Consider the following 24222-nt stretch of genomic DNA (forward strand, 5'->3'; position numbering starts at 1 on the left):
CATGTCCTAATCCTGACACAGAACCTAGAAGCCATAAAAGGGGAGATCTAGGAAATCCATCACATGAAATAGTTTCTGCCATGATATGCAAACAAGGTGACAAAGCAGGTGAGCTATTTAAAGCTAGCTTATCACAGGAGTTCCTGTTGTGGTGCAGCAGAAACAAATCATATTAGTATCCATGAGGATGCAGGTTCAATCCCTGGCCTTGCTCGGTGGGTTTAGGATCCTATGTTGCCATGAGCTGTGGTGGTTTGCAGACACCACTTGGATCTGGTGGTGTTCTGAGTGTGGTGCAGGCTGGCAGCTCTAGCTCCAATTTAACCCATAGCTTGGAACCCTCCATATGCTGCGGGTGCAGCCCTAAAAAGCAAAAAATAAAAAATAAAAAAATAAAGCTAGCTTATTGCAAGAAGGGCCCCTGCCAGTTAACTAAGAACTAGACCAAACACAATAGAAAATTGTGGTCAATTAACAACATTGGAAGGCCATCAGTGAAGTTAAGACTGAAACCCTCTCAAGGGTTTGATTTAAAAAAAAAAAAAAGACTGAAACCCTCTAAAGATTAAGCACATTTCTTCAACAAATAAGAAGGAAAAAGAAATGGAAGGGGAAACATAGATTAAAAGAAGAAACAACCACTTTAGTTTCACTGAATGTATTTGTACAGATAAATTACAGGCTGAAAATATCAAATGGTGAGGATGTGGACCAACTGGAACGCTAACCACCTTGGAAAAGGGTATGTCAGTTTCTGTAAAATTTAAAATATACTAACTCTGCCACTCAGGATTTTCTACCAAGTACTTGCCCAAAAGAAATTAAAAGTAGGTCCACAACAAGCCTTGCACAAGAGTCATAGCAACTTTATTCATAATAGCCAAAAACTGGAACAGCCCAGTGCCCATCAGTTGTTCACCCAACAAGTGAAAGAGTAAACTGTGGCCTACCGACACAATGGAGTACTACTCAGCAATGAAAAGGAACAAAGAGCTTAAACACGTAGATGAATCTCAATACATGCCGAGTACAAATTTATACAAGAACACATACTGATTCCATTTATACGAAGTTCTAGAATAGGCCAAGCTAACCTATGGTGAAAACAAAATCCTAACAAGAAGGGATGGGAGAGGTGCAAGAATTACTAAAGAAATCTTCTGATGTGTCAAATGTTCCATAGCTTGGGTTACACAGCTGGATATCAAAATTCATCAAGTGGTACACTTTACATTTGTTCACTTTCACTGTACATTTTACTTCAAGAACAAGGAGTCTGCTTAATAATACGGATGCTAAAAGCTTAAGAATCAAGTACAGATGTCTATGACTTTAACATAAAGAAATATAGACTGATGGCTGCACAGATACATGATGAAGAAAATATGGCAAAATGTTACTTGTAAAATCAATGTGGTAGATATAGGCATGTTTTTAATTCAATGTTTTCAAATACTTGAGTTTTTTTATTAAAATATTGCAGGGGAAAAAAGAGACATAATAACCATTGCAATGAGTGGACTGTTGTTCAGATCCTGCTTCAAGAATATAAACTTTGGGGGGTTTCCGGTGGCTCAGCAGGTTAAGCAGTGGGCATTGTCACTGCTGTGGCATGGGCTTAGTCCCTGGCCAGGAAACTTCCACATGACCCAGATGGCAAAAAAAACAAAAACAACAAAAAAACACTGACATTTCATATAGATATTTGGTAAGAAAGTATTTTTAAAGTCCTTTTTAAAAAAGATGTATACTGAAATACATCCAGATAAAATGATACTGTCTTGAATTTGCTTTAAAATTAATGAGGATAAATAGATGGAGATTGTAAGAAAAAAAATGGAGAGAGGATATGAAAACAAATTCATAGAAAATGAAATTCAAAAGCTCTTACTTAATGTGAAGAAATGCTACATTACAAGAGAATAACATACCACTGCGCATTTGGTTTTTGGCCATGCCCACAGCATGCAGAAGTTCTGGGCCAAGGATCAAACCCACACCACAGCAGTGACAATGATGGATCCTTACCCCACTATGCCACTAGGAAACTCCCGGTTTTTTTTAACCTTGGCAGATTGGCAAAGAAAAGATTGCTAAAAAACTGTGCTGGGAGGCTACAGGAAATAGGCATTTGCATTGCAGGTGCAAACTAAGAAAAAATAAATTATGGATATAAATTTAATTTTAGATATAAATTACAGCTGCACATACTTTGACCATGTATCCTACAGAGAAGTTTATGTATGTACAAAACGACAAATTTATAGAAGGTAATTCATTTCAGCATTACATAACAAAAGATTGGAAATAATGTACATGTTCATTAGTAATGACAGGTTAAATTATGTACATCCATACTGTAAAATTGTTTTAAAAATGTGAGAAAGGATTTTATATACTTATATTTAGGATGTACTAAATGGGAAAAAAGGTACAGAAGAGGATGCATAGTACACTACAATTTATATTTTTAAAATAAATGAAAATGCCCACTAATATTTGCTATCCCTACAGTAAAATCACTGGAAGTTTACATTAGAAACTGATGATAAGGTTGCTTAAGAAGGGGAAATGTGCTGAAGTATAGGATGATAAGAAGACTGTTCACTGTACACTCCTTCTTATCCCTTGAATTTTATTTCCTTCAAAAAATATAAACAAAAAATTATCCTATTTATTTTCATATCATCAAGGCTTAAGAACCAAATTAAACCCTCCTATATCCCCTTCCTAAAATTCAATAGAAAACAACTAAAAACCTGGGCAAAAGACCTGAAGAGACACCTCACCAAAGAAACTATGCAGATGCAAATAAACATACAAAAAGATATCAACATCTTATGTAATCATGGAACTGCAAATTAAAACTAGATTATCACCACACACCTATTGGAATAGCTAAAAGTAAAAAACACTGATGAGACCAAATGCTAGCAAGGATGAGTTAAGACAGGAACTCTCCTTCATTGCTGTTAGAAATGCAAAATGGTACAGCCACGTTGGAAGACAGTCTGGCACGTTCTTACAAAACTAAACATAGTCTCACCATATGATCCAGCAAGCACACTTCTTGGTTATTTACCCAAATGAGCTGAAATCTTATGTATACACAAAAACCTACACACAACATTTATAGCAGCTTTATTCTCTTCATACAAACTCCAGAGATTTATTTTCTAATCTGCTAAATCCAGGCAGGAAAAATGTCTCCATACAACATTTACAGCAATTTCTCCCCCCAAACCTCTAGAACTTAGGCACTTTACTCCTGAGATACACCTTTCTACTCTCTAATACAGGTCCTACCAATTGAATGTGAATGCTTTCACAGAATTTGGGGGACACTCTGAAAATAATGCAATGTTTTAAAGTATAAAATGAATAGGATGTCACTCAGAGAAAAATCGCCAAATGAGAATCTGCTAAAGGACTGCTAAGGGCAGAAGATGCCAAGAAGGCAAGTTAACTAATAATGAGCAGGGTTGCTGCCTCAAAAAACGTCACTGAGATGGAAGTGGTTTCCTCTGGCTTGTTTCTCCATACTTCAGGAGTTGTGAGAAGGATTTAGAGCCTCCTGCTCCATAGCAGACTCGGTCTCCCTTCCCACCTGGCAGAAGCCTCATTCATGCAAGAAGAGACGGACAAACAAAAATGGTTCTGCTTCCCTCTCTGGTATCAGTGAGAATAACAGATTAGGTCACGACCTTCAGCCAATTTTCTTAGTGTCTACATGCTCCTTAGGAATGTCCTCTCCTGCAATTCTTTCAAGCTAGCCAAAGCAGGATATGAGTGACTGTTCTTGATAGCTCTACCACAAAGGGGCTTATAAAGACATAAAGGACCCAAACAGAAGAGCAAAATTTCACTGTCATTATTTCTTTCAATAGCAAATGATGATGCACAACTCAGTTCTGTCAAATTGCGAGAGAGAGAAGTATTTCTTTTGATTGGATAGAAATAAAAGATTACTTTTAGTCTTTTATGTGCTTTTCTTTCCAGTTAGTACATTTGCCTTGTCGGCAATTATTCATTTACTAGCCTAAATTATGAGCAATATTCCAAATTAAAGGGGATATAGGAAAGTATATGAATTCATTAGATGCCTTTCCAAAAAGCCCACCTACTGTACTGAGAACTCAGCCATGGTGTGACAAAAAGATACTCTTCAAACTTACCCACCACACATCTTAATGCATTTGTTCTCATGCATTTCCAGATGTACAAGTGAAACTCATTAGCTTTAAAATAACTATTAAAAAAGTAATAATAATAAAATAGAGTTAACTGCAAATGAATTAATTCCTCACTAACCCCAATCCCAAAGGACCCTGCAGATTTTTTTCCACAGCAAATTAGAAACCTAGTGCTAAGGAGAGAGAAAGAAAAGATCGCATTCTAATAGCTCATACAGCTATAGACACCAGTTCTCAATGCTCAGTACACTCAACTACCTTTGAAAATACATTTTTATCTAGGGAGCAATATGGAAGATGACAAGCTGATTGATTAAATCATGTCCTTACAGGATGATAAAAACAAACTCAACTAAAAATTAACCATTTCTTCTTATACTATTATACCAGGACTTAATACAAAAAAACCACATTAGGTTGATTCAAAATAAATACTCTTAGGTAATCTTCAGCCCATCTTCATTTATTGACTACTTATGGTACGGTGATTTCGTATCTTAGTTGGTAATCAAAGATGGTTATGCATTAAGTGAGAGAAGACATAATCTCTCCTCCAGATATCACCTCTCAGATATCTGGGCTAATTCAATTTTAAGAACTAGAATTGCATCTCCTGGTAACCACATGACAATTGTCACCTTGAGAACAGGAAGAAGGCAAAGAAAGTATACAGGACTTTGATTCTTCTACACAGGTGCACATAAAATTAGTTTATTAAGGACTACATTTTGAAGCCAGCCATTTTGATCCAATGTTTAAATAACAAGCTGTTTAATATTAAAGCAGAAGGTACTGCCACAATGTGACAGAAATACAGCTTTTCCATAAACCCTTCACACGATTATACATTAAATGCTATTTTATTTAAGCAAGGCACCCCTACTTGTTCTAAAATATGGGATGTGCTACCCCACTGAAAAAGCAGATGAGGAGACTTAGATTCTTTCCTATCGAGAGCTGGTTTAAATTCAAGTGAAGCCATTAATATCCCTACTGGTCAAGGCTGTCACGACCTGTCACTTCACAGTTTGGAGACTAAGCACGCACCTTAAGGTTTACCTAAAAATCAGAAAAAGGTGATGGGGGAGGGTGTTCAGACAACTTTTAAGTTGAGACTATATATAATTCCCTCCTTAATTATACAGGCACTAATGTTAAATGCCTTTAGCACAAGGCTTAGAAAGGCAAAACATCTCTAAAGACATAAAACTGCCAAACTGTTGTCATTTGCACTCACTAACTTGTGGTATTTATTTTTGATTGTTTTTTTAAAATTCCTACCTCTATCTAAATAATGGAATACACCTAAAATTAAAACTACTCTACCAAACCATAATGGTTCAAAGGTCTGAAATCTTTCCTTGCTTTGGTGAGTATTTGGTTAAAATAAATCAGAATTTTTATTCCATGAGAGGTTTTACATCAGAGCTCTTAATTCACAGGCAAAACACAAAATCTCAAACAGATCATTTTTAAAATGGGAGAAAGATTTTAAAGGACAGTGCTGAATAAAAATATGCAGTCTTTACACTGGGTCACATATGCTCTATGAAAACAAACTGTTTAATCATATAAAATAAAGACTAGATTTTTTTTTAATCAGATCCTGGACAGTTTATAAACAAAAAAATTATATTTGTGGTTTATTTCATAATCCCAAACTGAATCTTTTCTTTTGCTTTCTAAACAGTCCACTATGGAATTTTTCTTATAAGCAATTAACTCAAAACCCCCAAATCGTTTCTCTAGCAGTTGCTGCTGAAAAACCAGAACTTTATAATAATATCCCATGTCCAAGATAGATGTGCAAATGAAATGCTTCTTGCTTCATCCTGAAAACAAAACAAAAAATGTCACAGATTTATTCAAAATGAAAAAATGTTGTACATGTTCCCATACCAGTTAAAATGACATATTCAATAATTTTCTTTCTGATTTAGTACAAGTTATCTGATGAACCAATCAAGTTAAGGTGAAGAAAATTAATTAATTAGGAGTTAGTGTTTGCAGCTTGGTATAAAGATAGCAGATTTTCAGAGTTGAGGACAGAATATATTTTACATAGATTTTAGCTAATGTAAATGTTTAACATCACAAGATTGTGGGACTTTATATCCCAATATAGCCCCTGACATCTACAGTTAGAAAATGCCCCATGTGTTTTCAAGAATCGTTATTAGTTAAGTGTCTCAAAGGAATGCACCACTCCATGTAGAAAAATTATTAAATACATTAAAAGATTTTATGGGGGAAAAAGACACCATATAGCATTGAGTCAGGGAAGGGTCATCAAGACCTATTTAGCTGCTTTGTCACAGCTAAGGTAACTCTGAACTCTATGTGCTTCCTAGGAAGTACATTTTCATGATATCACCTCAGGAAAAGAAGCAGTAGTGCTTTAAAATATATATATCCCTGATTTCAAATGCATCACTTCAAACATCTTAACAATACTAGCACCGAGGAGACGTGTGCAAACGTCACAGGAAGACAACCCAATACAAGGTGCAGCTTCCATGTGTTATGATACACAGCTACTAGAAGTGAAAAGTTCTTTTTGGGCACACAGCATGACAAATGCTGCAAATGATGCAAAAAGATTCTAATGGGAAAATACTCAAAGTCATTGTTCAAACATAATGAATTCTATTTCCCAGGAGAATTTCATTCCTTATTGTGATGCTTCAATCATCATGATTACTCTGATCTTTATTAAAGAGAATGGGTTCAACCATATTACAAATCAGTGAGTTAATGATTAATTTATCGACTCAATTATTAATTATTAATTTATTCCACAATTACTCCTCTTAAATTTACCTTATTATCTGGAATCCCTGTAAGTCTTATTTTCCTTTTGGACATGAATTCAGGAACAATTCAATATACCTATGGTCTGAGAATGACAAAAAAGGATGCATTTTAAAAAGTTAAAAAGGTAGGAGTTCCTGTTGTGGCTCAGCAGTTAGCAAACCACGCAGGTTCGATCACTGGCCTCACTCAGTGGGTTAAGGATCCAGCGTTGCTGTGGCTTTGGTGTAGGCCAGCAGCTACAGCTTCAATTGGACCCCTAGCCTGGGAACCTCCATATGCTGTGGGTGCAGCCCTAAAAAAAAACCAAAAAAAAAAGAAAAGAAATAATTTAAAAGGTAGAATATTGTAGCCATTTTTCTCATAGTTCAGACAGCAACTCGAACACTTTCCTCTATCTTTTCCCTAATTAAAAATTAAAACAAAACAAAACAAAACCCTCAAAACCCTACCTAAGGATAGAAATATGCAGAATAATAAACAAATAAATGCTTTTCATTATAATATAGTTTACATTTATTTAGTAGGATTAACAGAGTACAATTTCTCCAAGGAATAACTGTAGGCCAACTCTAAAATAGAGAAAGGCATCTGTAAACAAAGACAGACATCAAAACTGACCACGAAAACTATGGGCAGCACTTACGAACATGGGACCGATCCTTGAGCATAGCTGCCACAGCATCCTCATGGGTCTCGAAGTGCACATCAGCTTCTCCAGTGGCCTTCCCACTGGAGCTATATTCCATGGTGATTCTAACAGGCTTCAGTGGAGCAAAAAACTAAACAACAAAGAAAGCCAAAAGGAACACAATGGTACTAGGTTCAATTTCTAGAAGTCTAGTGGCTCCGCATTTTCCTTTCAGACATTGATTCATACCCCTGATAAACTTACTTTTAGGAAATCTCTTTAAGCGACAATATCATCACGCACCTACCATCTCTTCTGGCTTTTCTAATTTTCTTAGAACTCAAAGTTACATTTCAGATTTATTCACAGAGAACTTAAACTATAAAATACAATACTATACAAAGAGTTCTCAAACTTCTTATTCTTACCAATAAGGACCACTTTTACTCTTCTCCCCCCACATATCCTCCCGTTTCTAAAAACTGTTCATCGAACACACTTAATTTCTTAATAATAATTCCTTTTAAAACCTTTTTCAATTAGATATGTACTTGGGTAATGTTTCTTAGCAGCAGCAGCTAAACAGCTACCACACTACGTGGTTAATATTCCAAGCCAAAGCAACAGAAAGCAATTCTTTCATGAGCACTGTACAACCTTCATTTGGGTAAAGATATAATTCCTATTAGACTCTCTGAAATAATGAAGACAATTCTAAGGCCCCCATTAGTAACTAAAGACTCTAGGTCTAGATCTACCTTAAGCAAACGTCAAGTTCAGGAAGTCAATAAGGGCGTTGTTATTTTATCTTTTCATTTCACACAGTATCTAGCATAAAATCAAAATATTTTAAAAATTCATTTCTCAGAAATCAAGGAAACTAGATGGAAGAAGGTTATATGATCTAGTGAAAGCTCCAGGCATTTAGGAATACTAGACCCACATCTAGTATATAACTGCTCTATGACAAATGCTCTCTCAGTCTCATTTTCTTAAATTCAGAAATGAATGGGTGGGAGTTCCCGACTGGCTCAGTGGGTTAAGGAGCCAGCATTGTCACTTCAGTGGCTCTGGGTGCTGCTGTGGTTTGGGGTCAATGCCTGGCTCAGGAGCATCCACAGGCCGTGGGACCAGCCAAAAAAAAAATAGTTGAATTTAGAGAAAAACCAAGCTTTTTAAAATTAAACCTACACCATATTATTTTTCATCTAAAAAGTCCTCAAAAAAAAAAAAAAAAAAAAAAAAACAACACATGAGGACACAGGTTCGATCCCTGGCCTTGCTCAGTGGTTTGGGGATCTGGTGTTGCCTTGGGCGATGGTGTTGGTCACAGATGCAACTCAGATCTGACGTTGCTATGGCTGTGGTGCAGGCCATCAGCTACAGCTCCGACTGGACCCCGAGCCTGGGAACCTCCATATGCCACAGGCACAGCCCTAAAAAGCAAAAAAATAAATAAAATAAAATCCTCTTATCCATTATACACTGACCTTAAAATGTAATAAAACCCGTACTTCTCAGCCATCTTACCGTGCAGAGAGTCTACAAAAGTACTCTATTTTTCTTCTCTCCCTTCCCCAAACTAATAAAGTTCAAAACTTTAGAGCTTTTTGTTCAAAGCTACTGAAACTGGACATCTTACTGCCACACACATTTATAATGTCTTGGGCATTGGCTTGGAAAGGCAATCCTCTCATGTGGACAAAATGTAATGAAGATGTAGTTCCAAAATCAACAGCCTCTGGAAGCTTTTCTGACATCTCCTTAGGCAATTCTGAGAAGTAGAACAAAAAAGCACTGTCAAGAACATAAAAAGCTTCAAGAGTTATTAGCAAATTATAATTAGGTCTGACCGTTATGTCAAAATCCTCAATTAACAGCCAAATTGATCGGAAATTCCTGCCGCCTAACAAATACCACCTGAATACTCAAGGATTTAGTGTCTCAAATTACCAGATTATAAAAGAATGTATCTTTCTGTAACAACAGAGAGAAGGAAAAATGATTTTGAATGAAAAAATAAAGGAAAGAGAAACTTTCCAGGTTACAGTCACTAAAGAAAAAAGAAAGAAAGAAATTTGCTAACTGGTTAACTGTAGGGTACAAACTTAAAAAAGGGCTTTATCAAACTTCAGAGATTTCCAAATGTTGCTTTAGGATTAGGAATCCAAAGAGTAATTAATACAGAGGTTAAAAAAAGGAGTTTCCATCGTGGCTCAGTGGTTAACAAATCCGACTAGGAACCATGAGGTTGTGGGTTCGATTCCTGGCCTTGCTCAGTGGGTTAAGGATCCAGCGTTGCAGACATGGCTCAGATCCCATGCTGCTGTGGCCCTGATGTAGGCCAGTGGCTACAGCTCCAATTTGACCCCTAGCCTGGGAACCTCCATATGCCACAGGAGCGGCCCAAAAAATGGCAAGAAGACAGAAAAAAAAGCTGCTTTGGAGTTACCCCTGTGGCACAATAAGTTAGAAGATCCAGTGTGGTCACAGCTGAAGCATACATTGTGGCTGCAGCTTGGATTCAATCCCTTGGGCAGGGAACTCCCAAACACCATGGATGCGGCCACACACACAAAAAAAGAAAGAACAACTTCTTTTGTCAACATCCCTCTTCCCTACACATCTGAAATCCCACCTTAGGTTTAAATGTTGACATTTTACTTCTTTTTGGTATATATGTGCCACCCAGCTTTTGGACATAGAATCTACAAAAAATTATACTAAAAAGCCTATAAAATAAGTATAAATAATAATTGAGCCCTTCTGCATACACAGTCAACCCTCCGTATCTGTGAACGTGGAACTCATGGATATGGAGGGCTGACTGTGGAACATGGGTATTCATGGATTCTGGAATCCGTGGCAGGTTCTAGAACCAACGCCTTGAGGATACCGAGGGACGACTGTACTCATAGTACATATTACACTCAAAGACAGTAAATATTGAACTCAATCCCTTTGTCCTATAATCTAACAATTTCCTACAACATAGTCATAAAAAATGTTTTTAACAAGTATCGAAGCCAAGGCAGACTCAAGGAGTCTCAATAAGAGGCAAGTCCTTACCTATTTCCTTTTCACTTTCAAAAGCTGTCATGGGTCGGACATCCTCATTTACTTCATTTTCTTCAAAGGCCATTTCTGGCTCAGTTATGTACTTAGCAGTGGGAGAAGAGGCCATTTTCTTTCCCTTATGAGAACCAACATGTGTTCGAACTTCATTCCTTCTGCTTGGAAATATCTCTATATATCTATGTCAAAGCAAGAGTAAACAGGCACAAAGGGACGAAGTAACTTTATACTGAACTCTAAGAGTATATAATATAAATATAATATGCATATATAACATTTCCAACAGCTAACACACACAAGTGTCCAAAGATAACAGGTGGGGCAAAAAGTAAGAATGGATATAGCTACAAGCCCATGAAAAAGTACTCTCAACAGAACAGGGCACCTTTTTTTGTTTGTTTTGTTTCCCTTTTTTGGCCACACCCACAGCATGCATAAATTCCCAGGCCAGGGACTGAACCTGTGCCACACAGCAGTGATGCCAGATTCTAACCCCCTCACTACCAGGGAACTCCCACATCACTGATTAATTCCATCTCAAGATGACAGTTTTCTTCATATAAATTTTAACAATGTTTTCTATCCTATTTTGCTTCACAAGGATAAGTACGTGCAAAGATTAACTGTGTATATGAAAAGAATTAATTTAGTAAGAAAAGTTTTGGTTTTTACAAGTGACTAACAATCTCTTAGAGCCTTACAACTTAATTCTGTGAAAATTAATCATATCTGTTTAAGATATTAAAAGTCACAGCATATGAGGAGCCAACTTCCCCCAGGCCTTCACTAAGAGGCTAATGAGAACTCACTAACTAAATGTCAGTTCTGTCTTGCTACCTGTTTGGCTGTGGAACTATCTATTAAATCTAAGCTTCTGGAACCAGTTTTCATTTTCACTGCCCTTCCAAATTAGACCACTAAGCTTGAACTATAAAAACCACTTGCATTTACATACCATAAAGACTAGATGGGCAACATTTCTTAACTTATTGAAGAGATCTGTACACTGTCTTAATGTTCCCACATAAAAATATAATACTGATGTATTCCAAGTTATAAGAAAATTCTATGAAGAATACTGAAAGAAAATTAAGCTTTCTTTGTATAAGCATTGTATAAGCTTTCTTCTTTAAAAAGATTTTTAATAATGACCTTTGAACCAATTCTGTAAGTACATCCTCAAAGACAACGATTTTGAATGGCTTTAAAAAAAAATTTTTTTCTTTTTTAGGGCAGAACCCGAGAGATACCGAAGTTCCCAGCTGGGGGTCAAATCGGAGCTACAGCTGCCAGCCTGCGCTACAGCCACAGCCACAGCCATGCCAGACCAAAACCACGTTTCTGAACTACACCGCAGCTCACAGCAAACTGGATCTTTAACCCATTGAGTGAGGCCATGGTTCGAACCTTATGGTTATTAGTTGGGTTTGTTACCCGTGAGCCACAATGGGAACTCCTAAAAAATATATATTAAACTGCAAAGAAGTAAAAAGGCCAGAAAGCAGCAAAACAATGAATAAAAACTTGCTACTTTTGAGTATTACTCTAAAGTTAAAAGACAAATTAACCCAACCTGGAGTTCCAGTCGTGGCACACTGGTTAATGAATCCAACTAGGAACCATGAGGCTGGAGTTCCCGTCGTGGCGCAGTGGTTAACGAATCCAACTAGGAACCTTGAGGTTGTGGGTTCGATCCCTGCCCTTGCTCAGTAGGTTAAAGATCTGGCGTTGCCGTGAGCTGTGGTGTAGGTTGCAGATGCAGCTTGGATCCCGAGTTGCTGTGGCTCTGGCGTAGGCCGGCGGCTACAGCTCTGATTGGACCCCTAGCCTGGGAACCTCCATGTGCCGCGGGAAGCAGCCCTAGAAAAGACAACAACAACAACAAAAAAAAAATTAACCCAACCTATCACTACGTGTGTCCTAATGCGATGCGCTGGGCAGTGGACACTATCACCGACAGAGGATCCACATCAAAATGTTAACCCAAATCAATCCAAGACTTTAGCTTAACTTCCTATTTTCAAGAATAGAGACTACAAAGAACCATGAACCCATGATGATGCAAAAGGATAAATGTAAAACTTAAGGCACTGTACAGGACAACTGACTCCATTTCTTCAAAAGCCAATTGCAGTTTATTTTTCTTTTTATGGCCATACCTGCACTGGGTCAAATGGGGGCTGCAGCTGCAGCCTAGGCCACAGCAACACTGGATCCAAGCCACATGACCCATACTGCAGTGTCTTTATTTTTTTATTTTTATGTTTTCTCAAAAGGCAATTGCATTTTTTTTTTTTTTTTTGTCTTTTTGCCTTTTCTAGAGCTGCTCCCATGGTATATGAAGGTTCCCAGGCTAGGGGTCGAATAGGAGCCATAGTCGCCGGCCTACACCAGAGCCACAGCAATGCAGGATCCAAGCCGCGTCTGCAACCTACATCACAGCTCACGGCAATGCTGAATCCTTAACCCACTGATGGAGGCCAGGGATTGAACCCACAAGCTCATGGTTTCTAGTAGGATTCGTTAACCACTGCGCCACAACGGAAACTCCCCAATTGCATTTTAAAAGGAGGAAAATATGTCACCGTAGTGGTTTGGGTCGCTGCCGCAGCATGAATTTGATCCCCGGCCCAGGAACTTTTGCATGCCATGGGTGTAGCAAAAAAATTTTTTTAGTAGGCGTTCCCATCATGGCTCAGTGGTTAATGAATCCGACTAGGAACCATGAGGTTGTGGGTTCGATCCCTGGCCTTGCTCAGTGGGTTAAGGCTCCAGCATTGCCGTGAGCTGTAGTGTAGGTGGCAGACGCGGCTCGGATCCCGCGTTGCTGTGGCTCTGGCGTAGGCCAGTGGCCACAGCTCCAATTCAACCCCTAGCCTCCATATGCTGCGGGAGCAAGCCCAAGAAATGGCAAAAAGAAAAAAAAAAAATTTTTTTAAATAAAAATAATAAAGATAAAGGGGGGGATAAAAGAGGGAGGAGAAATTTTTAAAAATACAGGAAAAGGAGGTTTGCTCTAATTTAAGAGAAGTGGAGGCATAACAATCAAAAGGAGTATGTGCGCCATGTCTATCTTGTGATGTAAAAAAAAAAAGCTACTGGAAAAAAAAATTTCAAGTGTAAAATATGGTTATGGACTGACTGGCATTAGATAATAAATTATTGCTAATCTTGTTAAATGTGATAATACTGGGATCATGTAAAAGTTTTTTAAAGATGCATACTGAAAAAACGGATGCAGCAAATATAACACATGGTAATCTGTTCACCTAAGTGACAGCTATTTGACAGCTCACCACACTACGATCTCTACTTTTTCTGTGTTTAGATACTTTAGTCACGTTCCAGTGCATTCATCAAAGTGATCCAATGTCTGATCTTCCCTCTGATCTGCTTCACTCACCGGTTACCAATTTCTTCCCTGTGTTTCAACAGGGCTTGGTTGGCCATTTCTGGTTCTTCAAACTGCACGTAGGCTTCTCCTGTTTTTCTTCTCCCTCTGTAATCCATGACAAACGTAATGTCTACTATATGCAGCCCTAGGATGTCCGAAAATCGTTACAAATTAGTGCCGCTAATAAGAGCTTTTTTATTCCTAGAATGAACACATTCATTCACACATTAAGAATTTTTAAAATTTTATTAGTAAAATTGTGAAGCTCCTTTGCTAGTCCCAAAGCCGAGTACATGTATAATGGGAAGAAAATTATTATGCAGCCAAAATCTAACAACACCCACAGATTCCCAGAATGTTTAGGGTCCAAGCAATTCATCTAAAACACAGAATTCTTTTTTTTGTCATTAATTGTATGGTAGGGGAAAAAGAGACTTAAACTAACATCACTACCGGCACATATTTTAAAGCTAAGAATTAGATGATAATGCTTCTAAATCATATAAATCACTATTGTCTTAGATCCATAGAGTCACTTGTATAAGAAGACATTTTCTTCAACAGTAAAATAAACCCACATGAAATCATTTTGAAATCTGACCCCCCCCCTCAAAGATGAGCATGATAGGTCAAAACATTCATATAATCTATAAATACTGAAAATCTAAAGTGAAGAGTTCTCCCCTAAACAACCAAGGAAAAGGTTCACCTAAGATAAGAAGGTGACAATGGTGGGGGTGGGGTGTCAGACATGAGGCCCCAAACAAGATGTAACTGCCAAGTACCTGCGAAGAAGTCTACAATATCTTTTTCATTGCAACTATAAGGAAGTCCTCTCAAACGAACCACACCATCATTCACCATAGGTGTAGATTTGACATGCAGGTTCTTCATTAAGGCATCCACATCTTCATTATTTATCTCATATACTAAGAAAAAGACCACACAAGGCATTCAAAACTTACATAACAAAGGAAAAAGCCATTAAAAAAATAATCACACTGGGTGGATTAGAATCGAAAAAGTAGTATTTTTAATCCTTATATACTTATCTAGAGGAAATAATAATGATGATTATCAAATATTCAGGGGTAACATCACAATTTTTTTGGTCAACATCCTCATTTTATGGATAATAAACTGAGATTCTCTCTGTCTGCTTCGTTACGCACCCTGGAAAAGGGTGTATTCATAATAACTACCTTACAATTAATGTCTAACCTAGGAGCAAATTAAACTGCCTTGGAAAGCGTAATGTAATGATCCTTAAAAGCTAGAACATGACTTAACATACCTTCCACATACCGCTGTCCCATGTACATACGGTGTTTTTCTAAGGCTTTTTGCACGTCCTGCTCTGACTCCATTTCAATTAAGGCATCACCTCTTCGTTTCCCATCTCTATTTAAAAGGAAGTGGATTCCATTCTCACCATTTCGAATTCTGCAGTCTGAAAGTATGTGAGTAGAAGCAATCAAAACCAGAAACCAAAGTTTTAGCTCAATTATTCAAGTCACTAGAAGAGCAATCTCCCAACAACAAAACAAAGTAGGATCCAAAATGCCTGTCATTTTCCTTACAAGAACACCCATCTCTGAAGCCATCCAAATGCCAACAAGGTGGTAGTCTTTAAAATGTGGGAGTTCCCTGGTGGGTCAGAGGATTAAGGATCTGGTGTTGTCACTGTAGTGGCACAGTTTTGATGCCTGGCCTAGGAACTTTCACATGCCAAGGGTGTAGCCCAAAAAAAAAATTAAAATCAAATAAAATGTTCCATGTGGAAAAGATAAGCAGCAGCTCCCGTTGTGGCTCAGCAGTAATGAACCCAACTTGTTTCCTCATGGACACAGGTTCAATCTCTGGCCTTGCTCAGAGGATTAAGGATCCAACATTGCTGTGGCTGTGGCGTAGGCAGGAGCTATAGCTCTGATTCGACCCCTTGCCTGGGAATTTCCATATGCTGTGAGTGTGACCCTTAAAAAAAAAAAAAAGAAAAAAGAAAAGATATGCAAACTTGAGCACATAAGCTTATGACTTCTGATCATTAAGTGGCTTATGAGGCCAGGCTCTACACAAATGCAGTATGTCCTCCCAAACACGTCTACAATCAGTCTCAAATTAAAATATGGTTTAGGTTTACACACAAGTGTCTTCTTTGGTTATAATCATAAGCAAAATAACTCCAATACATCTTCTACAAGAATAATCCTGCAACAGAATTTTCTCCCTTTTCATTACCAAAGAAAGACATCCCCACACTGCACACCTCTTAGACGGGGAGCAAGCTCAAGATGTTAAGAGGCTTTATAAACTATTTGATCCACACAATGCACATTAAGGTACTTAATACAGTGTTAACATAGTTTCCTAACACTTAAGGCAGCATGTTCTAAAAGCCTCTTAAGGAACTTCTCATGTGTTAAGGAGCCCACACTGCTGCAGTTATAGCACAGGCTGCAACTGCGTTGAGGATTCTGGCCCAGGAAGTTCCACATGCTGTGGATACAGCCAAAACAAACAAACAAAGCCTCTTAGCAGAGAGGAAAATTAAAAGTTATAGGCAGATATGGAAACTTAAAACTAACCACAGATACACAAACCTTCCAAACATATTACGAAGAGAATGGTATCACTTGCTACTAGGTGATCTAGTATTCTAAAGGTATGCATTACATCAACAGCTATTCAGAAGTTCCACTGTGGCACAACATGACCAATGGTGTCTCTATAGCAGAGGGACGTCGGTTCAATCCCAGCCCAGCACAGCGGGTTAAGGATCTGGCACTGCTGTAGCTATGGTGTCAGTCACAGCTCTGGCTTGGATTTGATCCCTGGCCTGGAAACTCCATATGCCACAGAGCAGCCAAAAAGGGGGGAAAAGGAAAATAAAAATAAAAGCTACTCAAACCTATATCCTAACACATTTCTAAGAGGTTTCTCTTCAGAGAAAACCTGTTTTAAGCCATGTACCTTTAACATTAAAAGCCTGTTTTAAGCCATGTACCTTTAACATTAAACATAAAAAATTTTGGAGTTCCCGTCGTGGCGCAGTGGTTAACGAATCCGACTAGGAACCATGAGGTTGCGGGTTCGGTCCCTGCCCTTGCTCAGTGGGTTAATGATCCGGCGTTGCCGTGAGCTGTGGTGTAGGTTGCAGACACGGCTCGGATCCCACGTTGCTGTGGCTCTGGCGTAGGCCAGTAGCTACAGCTCCGATTAGACCCCTAGCCTGGGAACCTCCATATGCCGCGGGAGCGGCCCAAGAAATAGCAAAAAAGAAAAAAAAAAAAAACAAAAAAAAACAAAAAAAAATAAACATAAAAAATTTTAACATTAAAAATTTCGCTATATTTGAGGTCTTTTTTTTTTTTTTTTTTTTTTTTGCCTTTTTAGGGCCGCACCCTTGGCATATGGAGGTTCCCAGGCTAGGGATCAAATTGGAGCTGTAGCTGCCGGCCTACGCCAGGGCCACAGCAACTCGGGATCCGAGCCTCATCTGTGACCTACACCACAGCTCACGGCAATGCTGGATCCTTAACCCACTGAGCAAGGCCAGGAATCGAACCCGCAACCTCATGGTTCCTAGTCGGATTCGTTTCCGCTTCGCTACGACGGGAACTCCTATATTTGAGGTCTTTAAACCTGGTTTCCAAGACAATTGATATAACGGTGTCAATATGCTTAGGTAACCAGCTAGAATGAGACAATACCCTACTATCAAATAAGATGTCTATACCAACACTTAACTTGGACTGTTTGGGACTACTTTTTACTCAGATGAAATTACATATTTAAAACACATTAAATATACCTGAGAAAAAGCTAAGCACATCTTCCACTGTGCACGACCACGGCAATCCTTGAGCTCGAATGAGATAAACATCATCCACTTCCTCTCCTAACTTGGACGGAGGCAGTTCATACTCAGGGAGAGGTGGCAGGTCTTCCAGGTAGGTAGTTTTGGACTCCTTCCAAGAGAAATGAAGGTAGAAATATTTCTTGAACAACCTATATAGAAAGTGCTTATTTCTACAAACTAATGCTCTGGATGTTATTCGTTGCAGACAGTTAGCATTTCAGAAGCTATTACAATTGAAATTTTACAATTTCAGAAGTAAAATTCACAAATCTAACTCATCCTGTTTGGGCTTTAATTGTATATCCTCAAGTAAAAAGCAGGTATATCCTAAAGGTTTAGCAGTGCATACATTTTATTCCAGGTTTGTTTTCAAATTCATCAGTCCCAAATCACACCTAATAATAGTGTTTCACTTAAGGTAGAACAAGAGGGGGTCTCTTCAATTTTTTTTTTTTTTTTTTTTTTTTTTTGCTTTTTAGGGCTGCACCCATGGCATATGGAGGTTCCCAGGCTAGGGGTCAAATTGGAGCTACAGCTGCTAGCCTACGCCACAGCAACATGGGATCTGAGCCCTGCCTGTGACCTACACCACAGCTCATGCGGGATCCTTAACCCACTAAGCGAGGCCAAGGATCAAACCCACAACCTCAGGGTTCCTAGTCTGATTCGTTTTTACTGCACCACAATAGGAACTCCAGGGTCTTTTCAATATGACAAATATGTGAATACCTCCTAATCTCAGGAGGCCATAATGAGGCCCTCATCTCAAAAAAGCTCACCAGATAGACTAAGACAATCACATAAGGCAAAATACTTTTAAGTGCTATAAGATACAAGACATTATAGAAATTCAAAACAGAGCATTAACAGAAGAATCAAGACATGAGATGAGATGAGCCTTGGAGGAAGGCTAGAATTCTGACAGTGATATACAAAGGACAGGCTTCCCGTTTGAGAAGTGAGAGGAAGAGGCAGTATGAACAGAAGCCCATTTGCAAAACAGCAATAATTCCATTTGGCTACACTGTAGAGTACAATTAGGAGCCAAAGAAGATGAGCTGGCAAAAAAAAAAAAAAAAAGGTACCACATATCAGAAGGACTTGAGTGTTAAGCTCAATGTATGTCCTTAACCCAGCAGGCAAAGGGGAGTTAATAAAAGGCATTTAGGAGTGTGTAAATCAACAAGTCAGCAGGAGGCTTGGAAAGATGAATCTGTCAACTGGTAAATCAGACCAAGTGAATAAGGCAAAGAGCATAAAAAGCAATAGCAACAGTGTGAGCTAACAGGAGCTGGAACCAGATCCAAAGAACTCTATTTCACAAAACTACACAAAAACTGGAATGTACTAAGATTCCAACAAGCACCACAATCATGACCAGGGAAGACAACTCTGATTTGCACTCCACCAGGCTTCATCTACATTAATACTTACATCTAATTTTAAGGAGTCAATGATAAACATAAACCTTTAACAGGGTCTAATACATATTTGATAAGAATGCAACAAGCACTACAATTAATATGGGAAGACAATTTAGGCTTTAACTCAAGTGATTTGGATTCTACTGGGCTAAGGAGAGAGATACTTCACTCCTTTGTATGTTTCCATCATTTCTGTGAAGACACAATTTTATGGAAGCAATAATAAATGTAAACACAGTATAACATTAGTAGAGGCTCAGCAGATATCATTATACTAGTCAAGTTCACAGAAAAGAAAAATCCAGGAGAGAGAATAGCCAGCTCACAAAGGCTTATTAAAGATAGCATGTTTTTTGATAAAGCTAACATTCCCCATTTTCCCAGAATTCCATAAGCATCACAAGCTTCTACAGGAAAGGGCAGCAGAAAGTATTGGGCCAGGATTCAAATCAATTAGCTCAGCCACTGGCAGACAGCAGCCATGCAGATTAGCTTCCCAGTTTCCCTAAATTCAAGGATAAGTACAAAATGGATTAAGAGGAACATGACCCAAGGCATCAGGAACCTTGATAAAGTGTCCTGACATTTCCCAGATGCCACGTAACAAGCAGAAAGCTTCCTACGAGGCACCATAATATTTGCAATCTGAGTAGTTAAACACAACAATGACTTTAAAAAAATACTGTAGACTTACTCCCAGGTCCCCAAACCATGGCCTTTGCCCCAGACGCCGCCTCTCCTCGGTCCCCCTCCCCCATTTTCACAGCCGCCCAAACTGTCCTTCCCAGCGGCGGCGACCCGCGGTCCTAAAGGACCTTCTGTCAAGAGTAAGTGGAGGTGCAACGGTGACCTTCAGTAATTGGGGCAGCCCGCCTTTCCCCGGGGACACGAGCAAGAGGACAGCGCTGGGGACCTGGCTCCTTCCCCACAAACCCAGCCCACGCAAGTATGTGCGTGAACCTAAGCATCAGCGGGCCGAGAGGCTCGCCCAGGCCGCTAGGCCTGGTGCTCGGGCGGCACGCAAAGTCCCAGCCCTCCGCGGGGTCCAGCCTCCCAACTTCACAACCAGCGGGCACACAGCGACAGGGATGCGCGGTGGGGACGTCAGCAGCCTCACAAAACCTACCATGGGCCGGCGGGAAACAAGGCCTCAACATTCACCCCCAGCCACACTTACACTGCCCAACCGACCAGAGACTCGAGAAGAGAACAAAACAAGGAGAACACCCGAGGCCTGGGAGAGCGTCCCTTGTTCTGGGGCCCAATAGGAGGACTGGGCGGGCGGGGGCGGGAGGGGGGTGCGGCGCGTGCCGCGGATCCCCGGGCGCGCACGTGAGGCGCACGCGGGGGGCGCCGGGGCGCGTGCGCGTGGCCGGGGAAGGGTCCCGCGCGCGGCCTCGCTCGGCGTCCACGTACCTGGCAGTAACCCCGCGCCGGACCCGCGGCCGCCGTCAAAGACGGCGATAGCAGAGGGGCGCGCAGGGCCGGGTAGGAGGCGGCAGCCGTCGCGGCGGCGGAGGCGGCCGCGGGGGGAGGCCCCGCCAGCCTCCCGGCAGGGGCAGGCCCGATCTGGAGGCCCCGCGTGTGCGAGGCGGCGGCCGCCGCGGCACCGAGCAGCAGCAGCAGGCGGCGACGGCCCGAGACGCCCGACGGGAAGGAGCCGGCGGTCGAATAAAAGGGCAGGCAGGCGGCGCCGGTGCGCCGGCAGCTGCTGCAGTTGCAGCCGCAGCCCCGGAGCAGCGCCCCGAGCACCCAGCGCGTCCCGGCCATGGACTCTGGAGGCGGCGCAGGGCCTGAAGGCGGCTGCGGCTGCAGCGCGAGCGAAGGGGAAGCGGAATCCAGGGCCGGGGAGGGGTTGCCGGGCACATGCGCCGCGGGTACCGGGGGCAGCGGCGAGTCAGGAGGAGGCGGAGGAGAGCTCGCGGCTCCGCCCGGGCTCCGCCCTCGGGGCGGTGCTGCCCGCGAGCCGGGTGGGGCTGGGGCGCTGCCTCGACCGCCTGGCTGGTGTTTCCCCTGGTGGAAACAGTCCTGAAGGCGACGAACCTTCCCGCTCTGGGCGGCCTGAAACCTGGAACCCGGAGCTACCGACGCCCCGCAATTTACCCCCAGTCCTTTGACGTGGGAGGGGGGCGAAAGGGCTCTTTCTGGAAGGAACTGAGGTACGCCAATTGTAAAAAGAGGTTGGGCTGATAACATCGGCGAAGGTTGAATAACGCCCCCTGCCCCCCCCCCCCAGCTTGAGTGCGGTGCTGAAGGCCAACTTTATTTTGCTTTTTGTTTTTTGTTTTTGTCTTTTTGCCATTTCTTGGGCCGCTCCCGCGGCATATGGAGGTTCCCAGGCTAGGGGTCCAAACGGAGCTGTAGCCGCCAGCCTACACCAGAGCGGGATCCGAGCCGCGTCTGCAACCTACACCACAGCTGACGGCAACGCCAGATCCTTAACCCACTGAGCAAGGGCAGGGATCGAACCCGCAACCTCATGGTTCCTAGTCGGATCTGTGAACCACTGAGCCACGATGGAAACTCCCAACTTTGTTTTAAAATGAAATATATAGATACTCATTCTGTGCTAATAAGATCTAAAGGTAGCCTCCCGCTGTTGGGAAGTTCACTCTAGACCACTTCATGAAAAATCCGTATTAGTACCCGTTTTCACTACTGGAAAGAAATATGCGATTTTCACTTTGATGGGGAAAGGCAAAAATTGAAAATAGCATTGTGTTTGTTTTGTAGCAGCGGCGGTCGAGGCTGAGGTGGTCCCACCGACCTCCCTCCTGGGAAGCTGTACTCAGCGTCTCCCTGCCACGGCTTTGAACTGTGTTTTTGAGCAGCTCTGCTTTATCTCCTTGGCAACCTATGTTCTGGGATAACTGCTTCCTCATCTTATGCCATTTTGGCTCCAAAAGGTTTCTTAGGAACTCTCTGCTTTCAGATAGGGGGTGAAACCTGTGTAACAACGACTAAAGCCTCCCATGAGGATTTCGTGTATTCACAAGTGGACAGGCAGAGGTCTGTCCAAGGACTGGTTGTGCAGTTTCCCTCCTCATGTGTGGAGGACCTGGCTCAGGTTAGTAGGCAAAAGAGAGTTCAGAGACTGAAAAATAGAAAAAGCTAAAAAATTTAGATTTTCTGTTGTGGAAATTCTCAAAGAAAAGTATAATGAATGAACTTTAATGAATTTCAGAAATTATCAACATTTTTCATTCTGGTTTCATTTGTCCTCACCACCACCACCATCCCCCCATTTTTTTCCTTTACTGGAATATTTTAAAGGAAACCCCAAAGATCATGTCAATCACCTTTTCAGTATCCATCTTAAAGTGATAATGACTTTTAAAAAATGGGGGTTCTCATCGTGGCTCAGCAGAAACAAATCCAACTAGGAACCACGAGGTTGCAGCTTCGATCCCTGGCCTCGCTCAGTGGGTTAAGGATCTGGTGTTGCCGTGAGCTGTGGTGTAGGTCTCAGACGAGGCTCGGATCTGGTGTGGCTGTGGCTGTGGCGTAGGTCAGCAGCTGCAACTCCGATTTGACCCCTAGCCTGGGAACCTCCGTGTGCCTTGGGTATGGCCCTGAAAAAGACAAAAAAAAAAGACATTGAGATGAGTTGCACTAAAAAACAAAATTCAACCGAGTGAAATTTAAAGATTTTATTGGCTTTATTCAACAGTTTTTTAATTTGGCAGTGTCCCATCTAACAGATAAAAAGGCGCTCCCAGGAACTGTACAAAATGAAAGACTTTTATAGACAGAAGATGTGGACTAAGGAAGTCATACTAACAAAAAGTGGCTTGGTTTTGTCAAGGTTACTTTCCCTTAGGGGATGGTGGAGGTCTATCAGGAAGATTACCTCACTACTGCTGACCAGGTAATTCTTGATTGACTAGTTTAAGATTCCATTTCTGGGAAAGCCCAAAAGTGTAATTAGGTTTGGTGATGCAAGGCTTAGCATTAGTGACTCCATTTTGGACCTGTTTCCTTGTTTTCAACAATTGGTTTAAAGTATGTAAGATTATTGCATTTAAATTTGAGTTATGGCGTTCCCATCATGGCACAGTGGAAGCGAATCCGACTAGGAACCATGAGGTTATGAATTCGATCCCTGACCTTGCTCAGTGGGTTAAGGATCCAGCGTTTCGGTGAGCTGTGTGTAAGGTCACAGACGTGGCTCTGATCTGGCATTGCTGTGGCTCTGGCATAGGCTGGCAGCTACAGCTCCTATTCGATCCCTAGCCTGGGAACCTCCATATGCCTCAGGTGCTGCCCTAAAAAGGAAAAAAAAAAGAAAGAAAAAAATTGAGTTGTTTACTCTGGTCTAATACATTTAGGAAAGTTCATGTTCCCTAGAAAACCCTTACCTCATTTAAAAAAAAAAAAAAAAGTGAAGAACAGGAAAAAAATGTGACTGGTTTGGCTCTATGGACCTGGAATATCAAAGAAAAGGGAACTTTCTCTGAAAGATTTAGGAATCCTAGAGATTGTTTTTTCTTAAATCTCCCATTCAAGAAGGAAAACAGTTTAGCCCTTTCTAATAGATTATTGCTACAAATCACAGTTTGTAGACATCTAAGGGATTCTGCCGATATTTACTCCTGCCTTCATCTTTAAAACCAAAGCCATCATCCATATTGTGCAAACCTGAATGGATTAGAAACCTAAATACATAGAATAAGATCTTGGAGATTATAATTAGGAGAAACACCTATCAAAATGAAAAGCTTTAAATTTTTTTTGGCCTTGCCCATGTCATGTAGAAGTTCCTGGGCCAGGGATTGAACCCATACCACAGCAGCCACCCGAGCCATTGCAATGACAATGCCAGATTTTCCCTTGTA

General features: G+C 40.9%; 1 protein-coding gene across 2 annotated transcripts; it reads right to left on the bottom strand.

Moving 5' to 3' along the window:
* GRSF1 (G-rich RNA sequence binding factor 1) lies at positions 848–21335 on the bottom strand. 2 transcript variants are annotated; one of them, XM_003129072.4, is made up of 10 exons: positions 20804–21335; positions 17916–18072; positions 15399–15554; positions 14890–15033; positions 14114–14249; positions 10705–10889; positions 9288–9409; positions 7651–7786; positions 7014–7089; positions 848–6025 (listed from the first exon to the last, which is right to left on the bottom strand). In XM_003129072.4, the coding sequence occupies exons 1-9, from the start codon at positions 21155–21157 to the stop codon at positions 7040–7042; spliced, it is 1440 nt and encodes a 479-aa protein (XP_003129120.2). In that variant the 5' UTR covers positions 21158–21335; the 3' UTR covers positions 848–6025; positions 7014–7039. The 2 variants fall into 2 exon arrangements, with proteins under 2 accessions (XP_003129120.2, XP_005656575.2); XM_005656518.3 differs by lacking the exon at positions 20804–21335 and adding an exon at positions 20514–20721.

The sequence above is a fragment of the Sus scrofa genome, chromosome 8 (genome assembly GCF_000003025.6).
Source record: "Sus scrofa isolate TJ Tabasco breed Duroc chromosome 8, Sscrofa11.1, whole genome shotgun sequence".
In the NCBI taxonomy this organism is placed as follows: domain Eukaryota; kingdom Metazoa; phylum Chordata; class Mammalia; order Artiodactyla; family Suidae; genus Sus; species Sus scrofa.